General features: G+C 41.5%; 1 protein-coding gene across 1 annotated transcript; it reads right to left on the bottom strand.

Moving 5' to 3' along the window:
* Positions 1-2164: 2164 nt before the first annotated feature.
* On the bottom strand, positions 2165-17673 carry SENP5 (SUMO specific peptidase 5). The gene is made up of 9 exons (XM_075031488.1): positions 16485-17673; positions 12945-13050; positions 12648-12795; positions 11944-11991; positions 9947-10024; positions 7156-7293; positions 5408-5491; positions 3361-3411; positions 2165-3270 (listed from the first exon to the last, which is right to left on the bottom strand). The coding sequence occupies exons 1-9, from the start codon at positions 17440-17442 to the stop codon at positions 3160-3162; spliced, it is 1722 nt and encodes a 573-aa protein (XP_074887589.1). The 5' UTR covers positions 17443-17673; the 3' UTR covers positions 2165-3159.
* Positions 17674-19265: the final 1592 nt, after the last annotated feature.

The following is a 19265-nucleotide window of genomic DNA, read 5'->3' as shown; positions in this document are numbered from 1 at the left end:
ATTCTGAAGATCACATTAATGGAATTGCTAACAGCCATAACTACATCCACATAAATGTGCCTCTCATAATAAAAACATTCTACATAGTTCTGAATGTTTTAAGAACTGGTAAAATGACTACAGATTATGGAGTCCGTCTCCTTTAAGGCATCAAAGACATTCTCAAGGAGGAGTTAATTAGTCCAGTTTCACAGGATACACCATTACAGAGTCTGAGATTCTGACTGCCTGCGATTAATTTCAACCCTGCACCAACATAACTTTGCTTACATTAGCTCTGTTTTCAATTTCCCCTCCTTTTTTTTCAGAGGCCTCTCACTGGTGTGTTCATAGCCGGAGACTCAAGTGCAACTCCTCTGTACTGCCCCATAACCAACTGGAACACTTGTCAGCAAACCTCTAGATGACAAGAAAGCACATAAGAAGTACTTTCCAACATGCATCTTTCCCCACCCTGTTCCCCAATTCACAAGGCAGCAGATTCAAATGCAAGTCCCTCTCCCCTCAAATGGTCTGGTACACATATGCACTCGCTTCAAAGCATCCATGTTCCTGTTAAACACAAAGTTCACAGAAATACTGTACTTTTACTGATGCCCCTGATAAAGGGATCACGATTGAAGACTCCTCCCAACCTCTCATATAGAGGAAGATGGATTCCACCAACTCGTAGTAGGCACCGAGTTTCAGGAAAGGACTACCTGTGGTCCAGTGCTCCAGCACATGCCCAAGAAATGAAAAATACCCATCAATGAGGCAACTTCCACATAAAATAAAGGCCTTCCTTGGAGGCAGTGAGTCTCCCAGGCTGGTACACTGTCCCAGCACACCTTTCAAGCTTCCTTACCAAACAGCTTAAATTGTGAAAAGAAAGGCAACTTGCTTATGCAGTTCTGTTTCTGCATTTCTCTCCCCTTCTGCAGGGAGTCTTGCTTAGGGATATAGCTTCACTTGCATGACTCCAAAGCTGGCACTGCTTTCATATCTCTTCTTGGGCACCCAACTCTCCCTCTTCGTTCACACTGCTATACACATTCAGTGACAAGTCACACTGAGGTGAGAACTCCTCTGTCCCCTGGGTTAAGAGCAGCCTTTTCACTGAGTTAGTTTTAACCTGGACCAGTTCAGCTGGTCCCACCACATGGCAGCATTTGGACCATTCATGTGATAGCAGTGCAGAGGCAAGACAAGAATGGCAGCACTGGCTTACATGTTCTACCCTAGCACATGAGAAACTACATCCCCATTTTCAATTTTCATGGACATCACCCTCCACTGCTCACAGTCACTTGCCCCAGGAACGTGCTGCTGTTTGTATCAGTAACACATCAGGGAAACACAAAGAAACCATGTGCTGTGGGGTCCTCTGCACCATACAATGAGCAAATGTATGTTTAGCCGGTGTGGGTCTTAAGGTTCTTTCTGATTCAGTAAGTTCCTTGTTTAAGTTATCTATCCAAGTGCTTAAGGCCTTCCTTATCTTGCAAAATTAAGCCAGCCCTTGCCAGCTGCCAACAAGGGGAAGTGGGAACACACAAGGATACTGCAGGACCTCCTTCTCTAGCACAGCACAGCATGCACACACTTCCATCTCCCAGCCTGACTGCGTTTGGCACTCCCTCACTTCTCCCTGCTCCCTCCCATAATCTAGGAGGGATTTGCACCTGGCTTAGCTCAAGCCTGAATTAATTTGCAAGGCAGGGAAGTCAAAGTGGTTTTCCTCCACCAGAAGTCAGGGCTATGGACAGACACAAAGTGAAGCTGTGCAACAGATGATGTTTAGCATTGCAAATAGTTTTCCTCTGGGCTCACTCCTTTATCTGGCAGAAAAACACAGTGAAGACATTTGCTGGTGTAGCAGTCCCATACAACAGTCTCTTCAAACAAAAGTAGCTCTCTTCAGCAAGGAGCACATCATAGTTTACAGATCAAGGCGAAAAACCAAAAGTCTCAAGATCCACTGCTCTCACTTAACCCTGCCCAGTGCAGCAACACAGCAAAGATGAGTGATGGACTCACAGCCTCCCATTCCTCTGGAGAAGAATAACATAATCTTGTTGTGTTTGTACAGCACCCATCACAAGTGCTATTATTCCCAGCCAGACCCATTGGTGCTACTGAATGCAAACAAAACTAGGGATGTTTGAGACAATCAAACAGCAGATGCAGCAGAAATGAATTAATTTATATTTGAACAAAGGCAAAAGCCAATGGGAGGTTAAACATGACAAGCTTGATGGGAGTTCATTTGAAGACAGAGCTGAAGGGAGAGATGCCGAAATGGTACATTTCACTGCATACTGTGGAACTGAAAAAATGAGCCAAAGCCGTCTGAGATTTAAACAGTTACAGCCAAGGAGTTTATCTTAGTATCTGAGCTGTGACTCTTCAGGGCCAGCTTTATAATTCTCCTTAATACACACATCATGGAGACTTCTGCAGCATATAGGAACATACCATCAATCTGACTGACTGAACACCTTTGTACTTTTTATTATACAGACAGGTGCTGAAGCTTTATTTGTGCAAAGGCTGCTTTTTATCTATAGGGACAGGCTGGATAATGGATAAATGTTAACAGAACAAACTTTATTAGCAACTTGAAATATTTAAAAAAGGGGTCTCCACAAATTAAATCTCTAGATGAGTTTAGCCACCCTAAAAAGTGGTAATTCAGTATTATACAGACACAACAGGGACAATGGAACTACCAAATAGGTTCTAGCTGTTCTTTTTATGGCATTGATTATTTTTTTTTGATACATTCAAAGCATTATTGCATCAGAAAACATATCATGCATCTTTATGTTTCCAGACAAAGTCACCTGTATTTGTCATTTCTAGCTACATCTCAAAGGTGCACCAAATCTACAGTTTTATGGTTTTAGTTGCATGCTTTGCCTATATGCATGCTGAGATAATAAATATTAAATACAGGAAAGAACATAAGAGAACCAAACTGACATAAGGAATATTTTATGGCAGGTCTGTTATGTTCTGCCAGTTAAAGAGCTTGTCAAAAAATTGAGGTAACAACAGTGGCCACACCACTCAGCTGAGAAGCGCTCAAAATTCACGGAAGTTTTCAGAAATTCAAGTACACAAACACCAGCTGCAACTTGTCAGAAATGCCAGAGAAATTAGGTTGGCTGCATTTTATTAGTCTATTAGCTGGCGTTCACACAGCTCCTTGTAAATCCTTTTTCTCACTCGGGGCATATCTTCCTGGGAGAACTGAAAAGGCTGGTCTAAGGCGAGGCACTTGCAGTACTGAGGAAAAGGAAAAGGCTTGATTGAAAAAAAGGACGTTTACTATATGAACAATACAGGCCACCAATTTTTAAAAAGCAGTACCCTTACCTGGAGCACAAAAACCCCACAGTCACTGTCATTTTTCTGTTGTGGAATGCACTAAAAGGAAAAGAAACAAGAAGAGACACGTTAGATCTTTTCTTATCCTTCTATTCTCTAAGTCCCGCTTAAAGTTCAAAAGGAGATTCGGCAAAACGATTGCGTATCTCGTTCTCAGAGCTAGCTGTTCTGCCACACTAGAAACTGGAGTTGTAATTACTTATTCTGATCCCAACTTTTGCAAGGTGACACTCAACACCTTGTTAGAATAACACCTAACATTTAGAAAAATATATAGTGCAGGACAGAAAACAAATTACAAATCTTTTTCAAGTTTATTTTCTTTTAGTGACCTACATAGAACAGCCTCTCAATTAGTTTAAATAAATGTTTGTACAGCATTATCTGCTTTACACAGGACCAAACTATATCAGCAGTCACACAGGCCTAGAGGAAGATTACTCTCAGCACCCATGCTACCAGCAGTGGCTTTCCTCCCCCAGCCACACCAAAGGGTCTCAAAGAACATGAAGAGTGGTACATCGTCAGGTGACAGGACTGAGCAAGGCAGTCTCAAACGATAACTTTCAACTTTCATTATTTCTTCAAACATGCTCAATTTTGATATGTGGAGCTAAGAAGTTCCACTCACTAGTGCTGCTATGTCTCTGGCACTTGAAGAGGAAAAGTAATTATCTTTCCTCAGCTCCCAGATCTTCTACCTCACAGAATGCAGAAGGACAAACTCTGATTGCACAGGGTGTGCATGAGTGCAGAGAGGAATCATTTCATCATTGTATCAGCATCTAAAAATAATCCTGTGCGAGGAGGGAGCTGTTGGGAGTATGTCTAGTGTGCAATGACCTGTTTTATATCTTTGGAGCCATTATGGGATGGCTACGGAAATCATATATTCCCTCATTTACACTACATACGAGTTATTCTCTTTTATTGTTGCCAGACTTTGTTTACTTGTGATCAAATGCGATGTGCCACAAACAGCCCTGGGGACCAAAGCCCTCTATCCATAGCAAATATAAAATACAGGCAGTAGCAGCATTAGCCTGTTCCCTCCCTCACCAAATCCCATCCATTTGGCATAGTTCAGAACAGTCCTTTCGCGGGAAGTCAGGAAGCTGACTCTCCAGCTCATTCAGTCCCTGACCTTGTGCCAACACAGGCACCAGCTACAGGTTTTGCTGCAGGCTATTTAATTGTCCAGAGATCAGGCTTAGATCACCAAGTCACTTGCAGAAAGTATTAAAGACCTGGCAGGAGCTGAGCGAGCAACAGAGCTCTAATTCCCACGCGTAACCACTTGTGTCACTCCTAGCACCCTCCACATGGTCAGCATAAAAAAATTTACTACTGGTACAAATATATGGGTTTAGAAGTGTCGTGGTATAACCCAGCAGGCAGCTAAACACCACACAGCCGTTCGGTCACTCCCTTCCACAGTGGGGTGGGGGAAAGAATTGGGAAAAAAAAAAAGTAAAATTCATGGCTTGAGATAAAGACAGTTCAATAGGACAGAAAAGAAAGGGTAAATAATAATGATGATGATAGTAGTAGTAGTAATAATAATAGTAATAATAATAAATTAGAATATATAAAACAAGTGATGCACAATGCAATTGCTCACCACTTGCCGACCAATGCCCAACCAGTTCCCAAGCTGCGGCCCCTGGCCACCCTTCTCGCTAGTTTATATACTGAGCATGATGTCATATGGTATGGAATATCCCTTTGGCCGGTTTGGGTCAGCCATCCTGGCTGTGTCCCCTCCCAGCCTCCTGTGCACCCCCTACCCCCAGACTACTTGCTGGCAGGGCAGTATGAGAAGCTAAAATGTCCTTGACTTAGTGTAAACACTGCTTAGCAACAACTAAAACATCAGTGTGTTATCAACATTATTCTCATCCTAAATCCAAAACACAGCACTATACCAGCTACTAGGAAGAAAATTAACTCTATTCCAGCCAAAACCAGAGCAAGAAGCAGCCTCCTAAAATCTCCCAGAAAGTCAGACTCCAGGGCTCAAAGTGCTGCCATTTACCTTTGTCACAGCAGTCTGCCAACCCTGAAGAAACTCGGGGCGATTCTTCTCTTTTGCTTCAGTCAGCAAATACTTTCGAATGTTCTTTAAAAAGGAAAGGGAAAAAAGCAACAATATTATTCACCAGCTAAAGAACAGGAGAGAGACATTGACATCTTTGCTGGTATCCTTTTGACAATGAGGACAAATTTCAGGTGAGCATTAAGCATTAATTAGGAGCTGAGCTCAGATCTGGAGGTAAAGAAATGAACTCTGGTGGGTGCTGTGCTCTCTACCATCAAGGCTCATTTTGGTCTATCAAGGGGAGCTTTAACACCCCTCAGCCCCACTGTACACTGGTATACTTAATACTAGACTAGATGTGGCACTTAGGCACAGTCAGAGTGCTCTCAGCCATGCAGAGACACCCAGTGCAGTCTGGCATGTGTTCTCTCCTGGCTTACTTGGCTGACACCAAGACCCTTACATTCAATATGATAGCATTTTCCTGCTTGAGTTCTGCAGCTAACCAACAAAGCTCTAGGGAGAGTTTTAATGACATACAGGAAAAAATAATCTGACACAGGCAAAGAGAAGAAAGCAAGATAAATGAGCCTATGGTCTTGGGTTAAGCAAATCCTTCTACTTCTCTGTAAACAGGTTGGTGGTTTATAGCACAATTTAAACACACTACAGCACACTAACATTCACCTTAGCGGGTAGATCACAATGGAGTTTTGGGTATTGGCCCCCCTTTCTCTACAAAGGGCAGGAATAAAAGTATCTTGTGTTTGTGATACATTTAAGTGCAAATGCCTTGCCTGGAGCAGGATGGGAGAGGCCACACTGCAAGACTGCAGGAGAGACTGTAGGGCTGCTCAGAGGGACCCCTGGTTTATGCAAGTGCAGAAGCTGGAGAGCATGAGGTCTCTTGCTCCCAGAACAAACATTAGCTTCATCCTCAGCAAATGCCAGCAGGAAACTAGTATCTTCATTCAGAAGTCCTAGCTGGGAACTCTCCTGGGTACAATAATTACTACTCTTCTGTAAGCCAACAACTACACACAGTTAGAAGTAGAGGGCTGCTGCATCAAGCAAGCAATTAAGTTGACAAAATTAGCTTTTGTAAGAGGGTCATCACAATTTGCTAGTCCCAGCAAAAATTTTCTGGCTGCTTTTTACTAGGAAGATTGATAATTTAACTTCAGTGTTCAGGTTGCAGCTTTGAAAGGTTGCTGGGTTATAATCAGAGGTGCACACCCCATACCAATGCAAGCAGAGAAAAAAGGCAACATGCTGTTAATAACACAGTAACACGTAAACCCCACTGGGCAGCACTACAGAATCTTCCGTCCTCTTCTCTCACCCAGGCAACCTCCCCCCAAAATGACCACAATTTATTATTTCCTAAACACAAGTCCCTCAGCAGTTGAAAGAACTGCCTTTACTCTCCTTCTGGCTAGCCTGCTTCCCTATGGCACTTGGCTTTGAGCCCCTGCTTTTTGTGGGAGTGACAAGACAGAGCCACAAAAGGTGTGCTGATTACACAGTCAGGCTAATTGGGGAATAGGCAATCCGACCTCAACTCCCAGCTCTGGTGTGACCCTCGAGGTCTGTGCTTCAGACTCCTCAGCAGGACAAGCTGATTCTCATTTCATACATGGCAGGACAACAACACTGCATTTAAAGTTTAAGGCTGAACAGAAAAAGGGAGGGTTGTTTGCTTAAGAAAATAGTTCAAACTTTGCAGACACAGCTGACACTCTTACCTCTACACAAAACTTAAAATGAATGCCTTGGGAATCATAAAATGAAATAATTCGATTGGGGATGTTCACAGTAATGAGGGACCAGTGGACTTCCAGGTGAATAGGAATTAACAAGAGAGTCTTTTTGAACAAGTCCACCTAGCAAGAAGAACAACTTGCATTAGAGACAATTCCACGGGCAGAACACAGCAAAGCAAGAGATTAAGCGTGTCTAAGTCTCCTCTCCGCCACCCCGTAACTGAAGTCTTTTTTTGCCTCCTCCACTCTTTCACCACATTCTTCATGTTTATCTCATAGATAACTTACTAGCAGGCACAAAAATACAGTTACAGCCCAGAAAGTGGCTAAGGAGCATTGTACAGCACCAGAGTTAGTCACCACTGTATTTGTGGCAAAATTCCGCTCATATTGCACGTCAGTATCTGCGTCGAAGTGGGATTTCTTAATCGAGCCTCAATTTGGGTTAGCGACATATCTTCAGTAATGACTCTCCTGCAGTGTGAGCACTACTGATTCCTATCAGAGCTGCATCATGGACAGGTGACAGATGAAGCAGTTGTGATTACAAACACCCCACAAAACCAGCAAGCTGGTGCAGTTTGACTCCCTCTGCCATAACACAGGCTCTATGACCTGTCAGAGGAAGGCAGAGGAGTGCACGATGTTTTGGTGAGCAGAGGAAAGGAGGGGGTGAAGGCAGAGCAGATTCATCCCTTCTTGAACTCAACTTTGTAGCAGATGTACTGTGGTCACAGGCAAGAAAACAAGGGAGAAGGTCTTAAAGTACAGAACAAGTAGATCAGATACAACACCCCCGGTGTCTGTGTGGCAGATGAGCCCTTATGCTTTTGGAAGGCAGCCAAGCCAGGGCCTTTCATGATCTTCCTTCTCCCAGCTCCTCTCGAAACGGGTGTCTAATTGCTGGGTTTTTGGTGGTACAGTCCAGAAAATAAGCAAAAATAGAATACTGAACTAAATGAACTCATCCTGTGGGAAGATTTTCTATGCTGCCTTTTTTTTTTCCTAAGCACTGTGCAATTTGAACAGTACATAATTGCTGCACTACTGGTAAAGCCAGGTTGTTTGTAGAAAAGAAAAGTGTATTTTTTGAGTAACAGTGGGAAGCTGAAGACACAAAAAGGTCTGAGCGTTCACAGCAGTTATCAGCCAAGCCTCGCTCACAACAGTACTTTGATTGTCACAAGCATTGATGATCCCTGCTCCCACCTGCAACTCCCAACTGCTTCCTGACCAGATTACAGCACACTCGCTCCACAACGATCCATCATTCTTGGAGAGAAGCAAAGAGATGTTAGCCAGCAGCAAGCTGAGCCCACAAAGGAAAACTGGAATAAGATAAATGAACTACACTTTCTGTGATGTCCAGCAATAGCAGAGCCATGCTAAACTCAAGGGTCTTCATATGAGCCCTAGTTGTGGGATTGCTGCAGGCGTGCAAACCTGTAGCAGAAGAGTGGAAAGAAGCAGCCAAAAGCTGGAAGGGTGTTTAGTTAAGACCTGATGTACAGAAAGAACACTGGCAACCTAGATTCGCTTCACCGAGAGTGCAGTCGGCTAGCTGACATGGCAGTGGACCACAGCAGGAGTGCCAATCTGATTGGTGGCCAGAAGGGACAGACAAACAGCAGCTTTGAAACCACTGCGGCTAGAGGCAGAAGAGCATGTCCTTCTAGGCTCTGGCCTCACGCATCCCAGGAGAGCACACTTATAAAACCTTGTACAATACTCTGGTGTGTTTAAAAAGCAGAAACAAGTTCCCCTTAATTGCATGTTGTAGGACAAAGCAGTCTACTGAATCCTTCCAATAGAAATTGCTTAGTTCTCATTCTTGCTTTACAGATTCTTCAGAAATTTAAGTGTAAATGTCTAAACAACTGTCCTGCTCTCATCTGGTCCCTCCTCAGCAGCAACAGGAATACAGGTTCTGCTTTCAGCATCTACCTTCACTTTGGGGGTTTCTGCAAAAACTTGGGTTGCTGGAGAAAAAGAACATTTAAAAAAAAATCTGGGAATATTAAGCACCAATATTCAGTCTCTCTTTAAAGAGATTTTGATAAATTATATGAATAGATTTTATATTTGGATAATGAGTTCATCTCTAGCATTTCACAGATGCGTGCTATTTAAGTGCTTCTGCAGAAAGATCGTACATTCAAACATGGTCCTTGATTAGCCTTGCCTCATCTCCCATATAAGAAAGGACAAATGTTCACAGAAAAAAAAGAAAGCACTGCTCTTTGTATTAGCTACCTCAGAAAATATCACAACCCATGATCTGGTATGGGTTCTGGAAAGTAAGGTGAATTCTGTTCTTGTCATGTGAACAACAGTTTGGCTTATTAACTATGGGTTTCTAATTTCTGCTTTCTAGGACCTGTATGTGTTACTCTGGAGTAACAATTTGATTTTATCAAACAATCCCAGTTTGAGACTAAAGGAAGAAGCAGAATTAAGTCAGCTCTCCTGCAGATTAGTGTACCTGGCACTGTCAGGAGCAGTAAGAGACATTCCTTGCAGCTAAGTTAACAGCTTGCATAAAAATACACAGATAACCTACCACTGAAGATGAAGCCATTCAAAGTACATTTTCACAACATAACCATACTAACTTCAATAGTGCTACCCTACTATTTTTATTAACCTCTCCCCACTTTGTATAGCTCCTTTGCAAACCCATCCTTTGCAGATAACACATTGTAACCCAGTTTCAAGTTAGTGATTCAACCCAGCCCAAAAGAACCAGAGCACTGACGACAGAGTTGAAGGGTACCTTTTTAGTCCATCGTTTTACCCCATTATATCCTTTGGTTACGAGCTGTCTATGAAAAAAGCTGTTAAAGAAATGAACCTAAAAAAGAGAGAGAGGAGGAATGAGCACAGAAATCTTCATGCACAGTAATTCCCCCTCCCCCAAGATAATTTATACAAAACAACTTGTAATGAGGCAATATTTAATGCAGGTTTAGAAATAGAACCCCAGTAGGGACAAACAGAGGCTGTGCCAAGCCTAAACTATTGCTGTTCTTCAGCAAGCAAATAAAGTAAGCCTTAGTTCCCTATAATATATGATGTGAGCCACTGTAGCATTCATATTTACACTTTTGTATTTTCAGGCATATCATGTTTAATTTTTTGTTGGGGACAGACTTGGGAGAAAAACAGGAGGACAAGGAGTTAGCTTTTATTGTTCTTTACAAGGATTAAGGAAGAGAACACTGGACTGGCAAAGCTGGGGTGGTGGAGAAGGAAGTAACTTCTGGTTTTAGTTGCTGGAAGCTCTGAGACTCAAAAAAAGAAAAAACTGATCAAAACAGTTACGAGATTTAATCCAACAACACGGTCATTTGTGCTGAACTACTTACTATGACCAGCTCCAGACAAAAACAATATTCTGCTATTTAAAAGCATTTTTAAGTTATACCATATCCATTTTGTAACTAAAACCCTACATTTATGGCAAAAAACATAGGCTTTTGTTAAAAAAAATTATTTACCTCCAGGTTAACACTATTACTCCCTGTGCTTAGCTTCTTGCAATTACAGGAACAGATTAATACAAATGGAAACCTGCAACATCTGTTTTTAATAATTCTGCTAGTGTAGAGGTGGTAGAAGGCTTGAGTTATTACTTGAAAAAAAAGTTAGAAAATTCAGCATCTGAAAACACAGTGTCTAACACCCATTAGCTATGCCAGCAGACTTCAAAACCCCATTCTGAGGTACCAGCACAAAATCTCCCATGAGGATTTCAATTATGCACTATGAAGAAAAAGCAGACACAAGCAAACAGATACAATCTCCAATACCACAACCCTAGCACACACTCGGGAAGTACAGAGAATACTAATGAAGAATCACCATCACCACCAATCAAAGCAACAACGCTCTTTCTTCTGAGCTTGAAGATTTTAAAAGTTACGTTCTGCAGAGCTCATCTAAAAATGGCTTTGTTTGGGTCTTCCTTTGTGGTCTCACCTGAAAATTGCTCAGTGCTACTAGTAAACAGATGGCTTTTTATAATTGCCATTGCTGCAAATTTAGTCACAGAAGGGGGGGTGTTTTCTTGATTATTTTTTTTTCTTTTTTTCAACTGCCACCAACAGTTAGACACTGCAGTTGGAAAGCAGTAAGTATTCTGTTGAGGATGCACAAACCAAAGAAAGTATTGCACAGTCAATACTGCCAAGGAACCAAGCAGCTCTGCATCAATTCACATTCACCAGGCAGGCAGCTGACACAGTTTGAGCTGTTACGGCCCCCACAGCTGCGAGGTGGGCGGGTGGGTGAGTGCAAGCAGCACATGTGCATGGTTCAGATGCTACCATTCATGGTTTGTCATCTCAGCAGAAATCCATCTTCATCAGAAATTTCAGCTGAAACACCAGCTGAAACTGGTTGAGCAAGGGCACAGATAAAGCACTTCGGAAGCAGATAAGCTGGAGACAGAAACCTCTAGGGGAGAAAGGAGAGTGGGATGGGCAAAAACAGGGCACCTGTCTTCTACAGGTACATCAGTAACATCAGGCTACCATAAAGACCACCTGCAGAACTAATTCAGTAAGTTCCTGAAACAAAAGCCACAGCACTGAAAACTATTTTAGCACAGGCAAGGAAGAAAATTTGAGCAGTAGATAGCAACATATTGTAATGGAAACACTCAGAACATCATTGAGCTAAATCTCGATTCTGTATCTGAAATATTCAATGTTTCACCCTTCCCTCTCAATCTCTCATTAGGTACATTTGCATAATAACAAAAACCCTCACCTTTTCAGGGACTGCATCCATTACGAGTTCACCATACATGTTAATTATCTGTAAGAGTTAGTAAATATTTGAATATGTAGAGAATACTTCTGAAAAACTTTAATTCACAAGTTCCCATAAAACATAGGACCCTTGACGCTTAAAACAGCAACAGGGAAGTGAGCAATTATAGTAACATTTTGCTGTAGTCTGAAGGACAAGCACTTGGGAACTAATAGTGGTCAGCCCAGAGAGAGACTGTAACTGGCTGCTTGAAGTCTGCCTCAATCTGAAACACAGTTTAATTCAATTTAAGTCTATTGGTGCATGCCCTGGGCACTGCAGCCTTCTTGGTTTTTTGGCTGTGGGCCACAGTCTGCTGTTTCATTCTACTCTTCTTGTAATTTGCTCAAGCTTGGGGATGGGGAAAGATGCTAAAACCTATATGGGTAGCCACTATTTTCTCAAAATACTGCAATATCATTTCTTCAGAAGGAAGCAGTTTAGGTTTGACACCTCCCATCTTCCAGACTTGCAACCACTATTATTGCAACTTGTAACCACTATTATTGCACCTGCCATTGTAAGAGCTGCTCAACACTTCTTTTACTTCTGAAAAGTAAGGACAGTCCACCTATCACGTAGCAGAAGGTGAACAACTGATATCCTAATATAAATGCGCTAAAAAGGGGTAAGGAAGCACATAAACACCAAGTATCTCTGACCTGGTCATTCAGCCAGTTCTGGCCTTCCAGTGTAGCTAAATCATCCATATCTAGCATGTGCTTATTATAGAAGACCCGGAAATTGCAAGTGGAGGTTTTTGGATGTTTTTCCCGATACTTCATGATTTCCCTGGTGATAAAAGGTTTTCTAAAACAGGATTGAAAAGGTAGAAAAAAAAAAAGTCAAGGTCATGTCAAATGGACTTCTGTTCTGCTAGGCATTAGACGTGGAGCGTGCAGTAGCAATGCAAAACAATTTGTCCTTTACAAAGTCTAGAATTTGATACTGCTACACACCTATGGGAGAAATCTTCATTAAAGACTTCTTTTAATCTTCCCATGACATCTTTTTCACAGAGTGGTACTAAACTGCCATATTTCTTCATAACTTCATCTAGGAATCCTTTAAATATATCAGAAAAATGAAAGTGCAAACATATAAAAAAAACCTTCCAAGTTCACTAGTCCAATAAAGCAGTCATTTCTTCCAAGTACAAGCAGCAATGATTCTGCACCCAACCAACACACAGCACCACACATGGCAAGTATATATTTAAGAAAACTAAGTTCAAATTGGCAACATTAAATAAAAGCGGGGGTAGGAGAAGAAGGACAAAAATAAAAAAGCAGGAATCTGATCACTCAGCTTTACAGGAAGAGATCAGACCCCATTCTTGCCATATACACACATATCTACATCAAACTAATTATACCAGTGCTACGAGGAGAATCCATCCCCCTGCCTACTTCAATTTGCATCTTAAATAATTTTACTGCAATACGAAAAGCCATCAGTTTCTGCAACAGTTTTCATTGAAAACCCAGTATCTTGTCCTTACGGTATGCAGAATCACTCTCCTCAAATGTAAGCAGCCTTGGCTGCCAGAGTGTTTGCAGTCTGTTCAGTTCCTCTGCAGCCACCACAGTGAATGGAAAAGACACCAGACAGACTCTGAGCAAGTTTAACTCATTTACCCTTGTACCCTAGGGATGGCATTTAAGGTGACATGGACAGCCGTGTCAGCCTGCCATTGCCTGGGAAAGCACTGGGCAACCATAACAACAGAAGCAAAGGGTATTGACTAGGAAATAATGAAGATATGAATGCTGGAGGAATTAAAAAACCTAGGAAATAGATTTTTTTTTTTTCCTCATACACAAGACTGGAACACTGGAGACATAAACCCCACCCAAGCATCCAAAACCACTTCAAGAATGAATGACAATGGAAAACAGGATTTCAACACTTGCTAGTAAGAGAAAAAAGACCAAGTTGTCCAGCTTTCTGAAAATGAATTTTCAAATGCAGCAACAAACACATGTGCTGCGTACAGAAAGCTGGATCTGAGATCAGAGTCCAGGGAAATTACACTAACCCAAACTCCAGGACTCTTCTCAGGCTGGGGTGTGACAACAGAGAGCATCACTGGACAGTGCAGTGTATGTTCAGCTCTCTGCTTACTAAGGCTTTAACAGTATTTCCTGAAAACTTTCAAAGATCAGGATGGGAAGAAGCAAGACAAGAGAAACATCTAATAGAAAAAAGTGTCAGAAGAACAGCAGTTAAGAAAAGCATAAAAAAAGAAAGGAGAGAGACCAAGGACAAAACACAAAGAGTCGAGAAAAGCAGTGAAGATATAGCAAGAAGTACACCTGGATGTGCGACAGAAGGAAGGGAGGATTGAAGAGCGAGATCAGACAACAAGGAAGCATTCTTCATGGGAAAGTAACCTCCCTCGCAATTCCTCCACACACTTGCCTAACAACTTTTATCCCTTACATCTTAGTAGACTGTGACAGGGAGGATATTTCTCACTCTGGCTAGAATTCTAGATAGACAATGCATGTGGCTTATAAGTGTACCTTATTCTCTTTTAATATATAAAATTTTTAAAAGCTTTTTATTCATACACACAGAGGAAGGATTGTTCTTGTAGTTACAACTAACAGCAGCAAAGCTCCAGGAGACCTCTAGCTAGACTCTGACCTCACTTGGGCTGGTGTAGCTGAATAGCTCAAGGAGGAAAATACAAAGTTCAGACCAGGTGCAAGATCAGACACCCATCACAAACAGGATTTACCATGGAGCTCTGTTTGATACCTAATACCACATCAGAACACACTAAATATTGCGGCCCATTAACATCTGAGTTCAGCTGCTGCAGAGAAATTCAAAACCCAAGAGCATCCCTAACATCTCCTTCATGCATATAGCCTAGGAACTCTTGCCAGATTAGCAGTATCTTTTAGGGTGCAGTTAATGATTAACAACACTCCTAAACAGGCAAGAACTCCTGTACATAGTTACACCAAAATTAGAATTCTTTTTTACAGCTTTTCAACTGAGGAAACTCAGAAGTGCTATACTATCAAGTATGAATGTGTATGTAGTGTAGATTTCAATCCTCAGAGAGGAACCCTCAACTCTGAAGGAAATGGAAACTGGTCTCACCTACTTCATGCAGAAGCCAGGAAAGAATTCTCTTAAAATTATCAAGGGTGGGAAAGTTTAGTGCATTTGCTGTCTGTCTTTTTAATTTTATCTTTTTAAGTTATTCAGGCCTCCCATGAACAAGAACATGACTGCCTATCAGACCACAAAACTTTGACCTTTGCCATCCTGATACAGGCTTGGTTCTGGACTGTTACCGAAGGACTACATCCCTTTTTCTGCTGGACAAATGTTAAAATCCATTGCAGAAGTGGTCCGTTCACTGTGGTACCACAGTTTCTCTCAATTTCTCACATAGCGCCTGGTCCTTCCTGGATCACATAAAGCCAGCCACAAAGAAACACATTCCACACTAACTTGTGGATATGGAAAGCTAAATCATCTTTTGAGGTTCAATGCCTCCTCCTTCACATTTTGCTTTAGAGAATCAATTGCAAAATTGAAGGACAAAAAGGCAGGCAAAAAATCAGAGCATGTCAAACTCTGGACAATCCCTTTAACACTAGTTGACACCAGCTTCAGGTTTATAGGAATCTATGAAGCCAATTTCTCCAAAGGAAGACTTCAGTTACCAGAACACCATTAAACTTGAACATCACGTTAATGGTACTAGGTGGCGTAACATGTTAGCTTACTGCTCCTTACTATGTGTATAGTATGCTGCTATACATAAGACACTGATTACTATTTTTACCATGTTCCTCTTTAGAGAGACTATCAAATACTGCATGCTCAGCATTGAGTAAAAAAATCCCAAAGCCTTTTTGCTGAACCTTTGCTAAGACTAGTCTTGCCTTTTTAAAAAATATTGTCTAATAAGATTCATTAAGCCTACTTTAGGAACAATAGTAGAGAAAACTAAGTGACAATGAACAATATTTGGCTATTAAAACCTGAGATTCATTAAGTGATTTAGTTTTGGTCTAAGAGCAAAGGAAGAGAGGATAAGGCTGGAAGTAAGTATTAGAACACTAAGGATTTTCAAAAACCAAGTTAAGAGTAATAATTGTCAAACATTTAAAAAATTGGAAGCTTTAACCCCATATCATCTTCTGGAACCACATGACAGAAGACATTTAGAATGTCTATCAACAATTTTCCACAAAGATTCCAATTAAATTACATTGTATTCTCTAAACCAAAAGAAGCAGAGACACCATTCAACTATCCTTCAAAATAGCTTGTCAGATAAGCATTGATTTGTCCTGCCTTCATGCAGCTCTCCTCTTTGCAGCCTCATTTCATTAAATGTTATGCTAAGCACCCTTTACAATTCACACTAAGAAACCATTTTAATACAGGAATTAACAGAACATGTAAACTCCATGATACATCCAGTAGTTTTCAGGAACTCCTGGAAGCCCTAAGATATATAAAAGGTATACCACAAAGCCACGTTGCCAACTGCTCATCAGCCACCCGGGAAGATTTCTGACTGTTCCTTTTGCCTCCTTTCCGAGTTCCTGATTTGAGTCCTGTGCTTTCTGGTGAAGGCTCCTCAAGAGGACTTTTACAGTAAGGGTGATCTAGTAACTTTGCACTAAAAATGTCCAGGTTTAAGGAGCCCTCTACTTCCATCTGGCTAGAGCTGTCCTCATTTTGTGCCAGCTCCATGGATAAAGGTCCATTTGCAAAATTATCATTGACATCAGAATCCTGCAAAGAGGATTGCAACAGCATCATTCCATCTACACCCATAACCTCATTAGATTCTGCGTCATCTTGATCTGAACCAGCAATTTCTTTTCCTGCCATGGAGACGAAAATGTCAGAGCAATGATCCTCTGCCAGAGCCCCATTGGTCTCCACCTGGTGCAAGGTCTCTGCCTCCGGAGAAGCTCTAGCATGCAGTTCTGGCAGGACAGCATCCACGCTGCCATCCTGCCCTCCGGATTCTGGCCCCTCAGAACACAGCTCAGCACGCAGTAACACATCCTGCGTACCGCAGATCTCAGGTGCACATATTTCGTTCTCCTCACCTAAAGATTCGGTTGTATTATTGTTCATATCTGATAAGCTGTACCAGTTCCAAAGACGGTTACTTTTAGATTTCCAGTAGGAAAGCCAATTACACAATCCACTTTCAAAATCCCGCTGGAGCGTCTCTTGATGGTCCCTCGTAACTTTCTCCACCCACCTTGGTTTGATTTTTCTCAATTTGCAGGTTTTGCTTCTTGCTCGAAGTTTTGGGGATTTTATAATTCTATACCAAAACCTAACCATAGAAAGTTTCTTATGCATCATAAAGAAAGATCTCTTTTTTACAGTATGATGGTTAAATTTGGACCTCTTTATAGTTGTCAAGGGGCCACAAGTTCCATTCCACTCCCTTTGCAACAGCATTTCCTTTTATAGTTGTTTAAAACTATTAGGACTGTGTTGCCCTCACCATTATTGCTCTCCTCCCTGCTATATACAAAACCAGCTTTCTTTACAGGTAAGGCAGCACCATCCAGCGTACCACATGAGACATAATGGATATTGCCACAGTTGCTATTAAAAATAGCGACAGTTTCAAATTCTTCATTCAAGCGATCTTTACTCTGAAAGGATTCATTGTTGAGTTTTCTTACTGCTTCTCCAGAGGGGCTTTGGGCTTCGTGATAGGGACGGGATCTTTTTGCTCTCAATAGTTTTGTAAGGAAAGCTGTATAGTTCAACAGTAGGTTTTTGATCGGTTTCTGCATTTAGAGGCACATCAGGAGCCCACCTGCTTTGGAGCTCAAGTGCCTGCCTTCCGCACTGCAAACTTCTGTACAGTTTGTTGTGATTTAAGCTCACAACTAGCTGAGCACTCTGTCTTTTCTTCTTAGCTAGGAAAAATTGCTTTTGGAAGCAGTATTTCCCAAGCTTCCCAAATCCAGTGGTCCATCTTCTAGACTGGGCAAGCAACTGACTCCTTTTCCAAAGCAAATGTCTTCTATGGTTTTTCATTTTTCTGCTGCATTATGATCTTGAAAAACAGCTGAAAGAATAAGGGAAATGAATTCAGAGTTATCTGGACTGTAACATAATAGCAAAACACTAAGGCACATTCCTCAGGCAACACGCCTATCTAAAATTCCACCTGTCCTCCAAACACAATCCCACACTCCCTAGGACATTCTCACTTGCACCACAAGGAAAAAGAGGCAAGAGTTGCAATGCCTTGGTGTGTAAACAGGGTCTTCTCATTTACCTTCCCTTGAGGTAAGCAATAAACAGGCAATCCCCACCCAGCCCATGCTCCCTATATGTAATTTCTGACTCTCTAGCCTGAGGTTAAATCTCTCTCAATACGCATGTTGTAGTGCAAGCACGGTTAACTAGCTTGCCTCAAAAGGCTTTTGAAAAACAAAACTTTGAAGTCCAAGTTAGTCAACATGTGTGTGCAGGTACCCAATTCTATCAGCATTGTACAAAGTGAATGCTTATTCTTGTGCAATAAATGCTAGCAGGCACTCTGAAGACACTTCACACACTCGCAAAGATCCTTCCCTTAAAGGAACAGCAATATACATACTGCCACAGAAATTCTGATTCTCTGACTAGATAAAGAATGACAGGGCTTCTCTGTGAAGTGGTACCTCTATATTTACAGTAACACTTCACTCCATAAGACACCACCCACCATCAGCTTCTATAATCAGTGTTTATCTTTGCATTAACAAAGCAACATCAGTGCAGGACACAAGTTAATCACCTTAAAAATCCCTTTCCCCACTAAAAACCTGCATCTCAAAGTGTGCAATAAAGATATACAAGAGACTACACAAGTGTACAGCCTGCATAGTAACAACTATTCATCTTCACTACATAATTAAATACTAATTCAAAGGTAGAAGAATCCAGAAACACAAGGGGAAGGCATCAGCCACACAAACACAATATGTTTCATGCAAATTGTCCCAGCCTCACCAAGTACATCACATCCTGTATTTTACAACAGTTTATATTTTTCTGAAATTCAGAAATGGACTTTGCCCCCCTCCTCTACTCAACTGATTCTGACTTACAAACTATTGTAACAAATTTTCCCTTAGCTACATCTGTCCCAAGCATTACATGTAGGCACCACCTAGCTGAAAATAAAGGAGCCTATAAATGAAAATAAAACATTAACAATTGGGACTTTAAAGGCAAATACAAGTGCTAGACACCTGCAAAAACAGGTACTTAAAGTCTGA

Source organism: Buteo buteo, chromosome 7, assembly GCF_964188355.1.
Source record: "Buteo buteo chromosome 7, bButBut1.hap1.1, whole genome shotgun sequence".
Classification (NCBI taxonomy): Eukaryota; Metazoa; Chordata; class Aves; order Accipitriformes; family Accipitridae; genus Buteo; species Buteo buteo.
The sequence above is the reverse complement of the archived record's forward strand: the minus strand, read 5'-3'. Positions and strand labels throughout refer to the sequence as shown.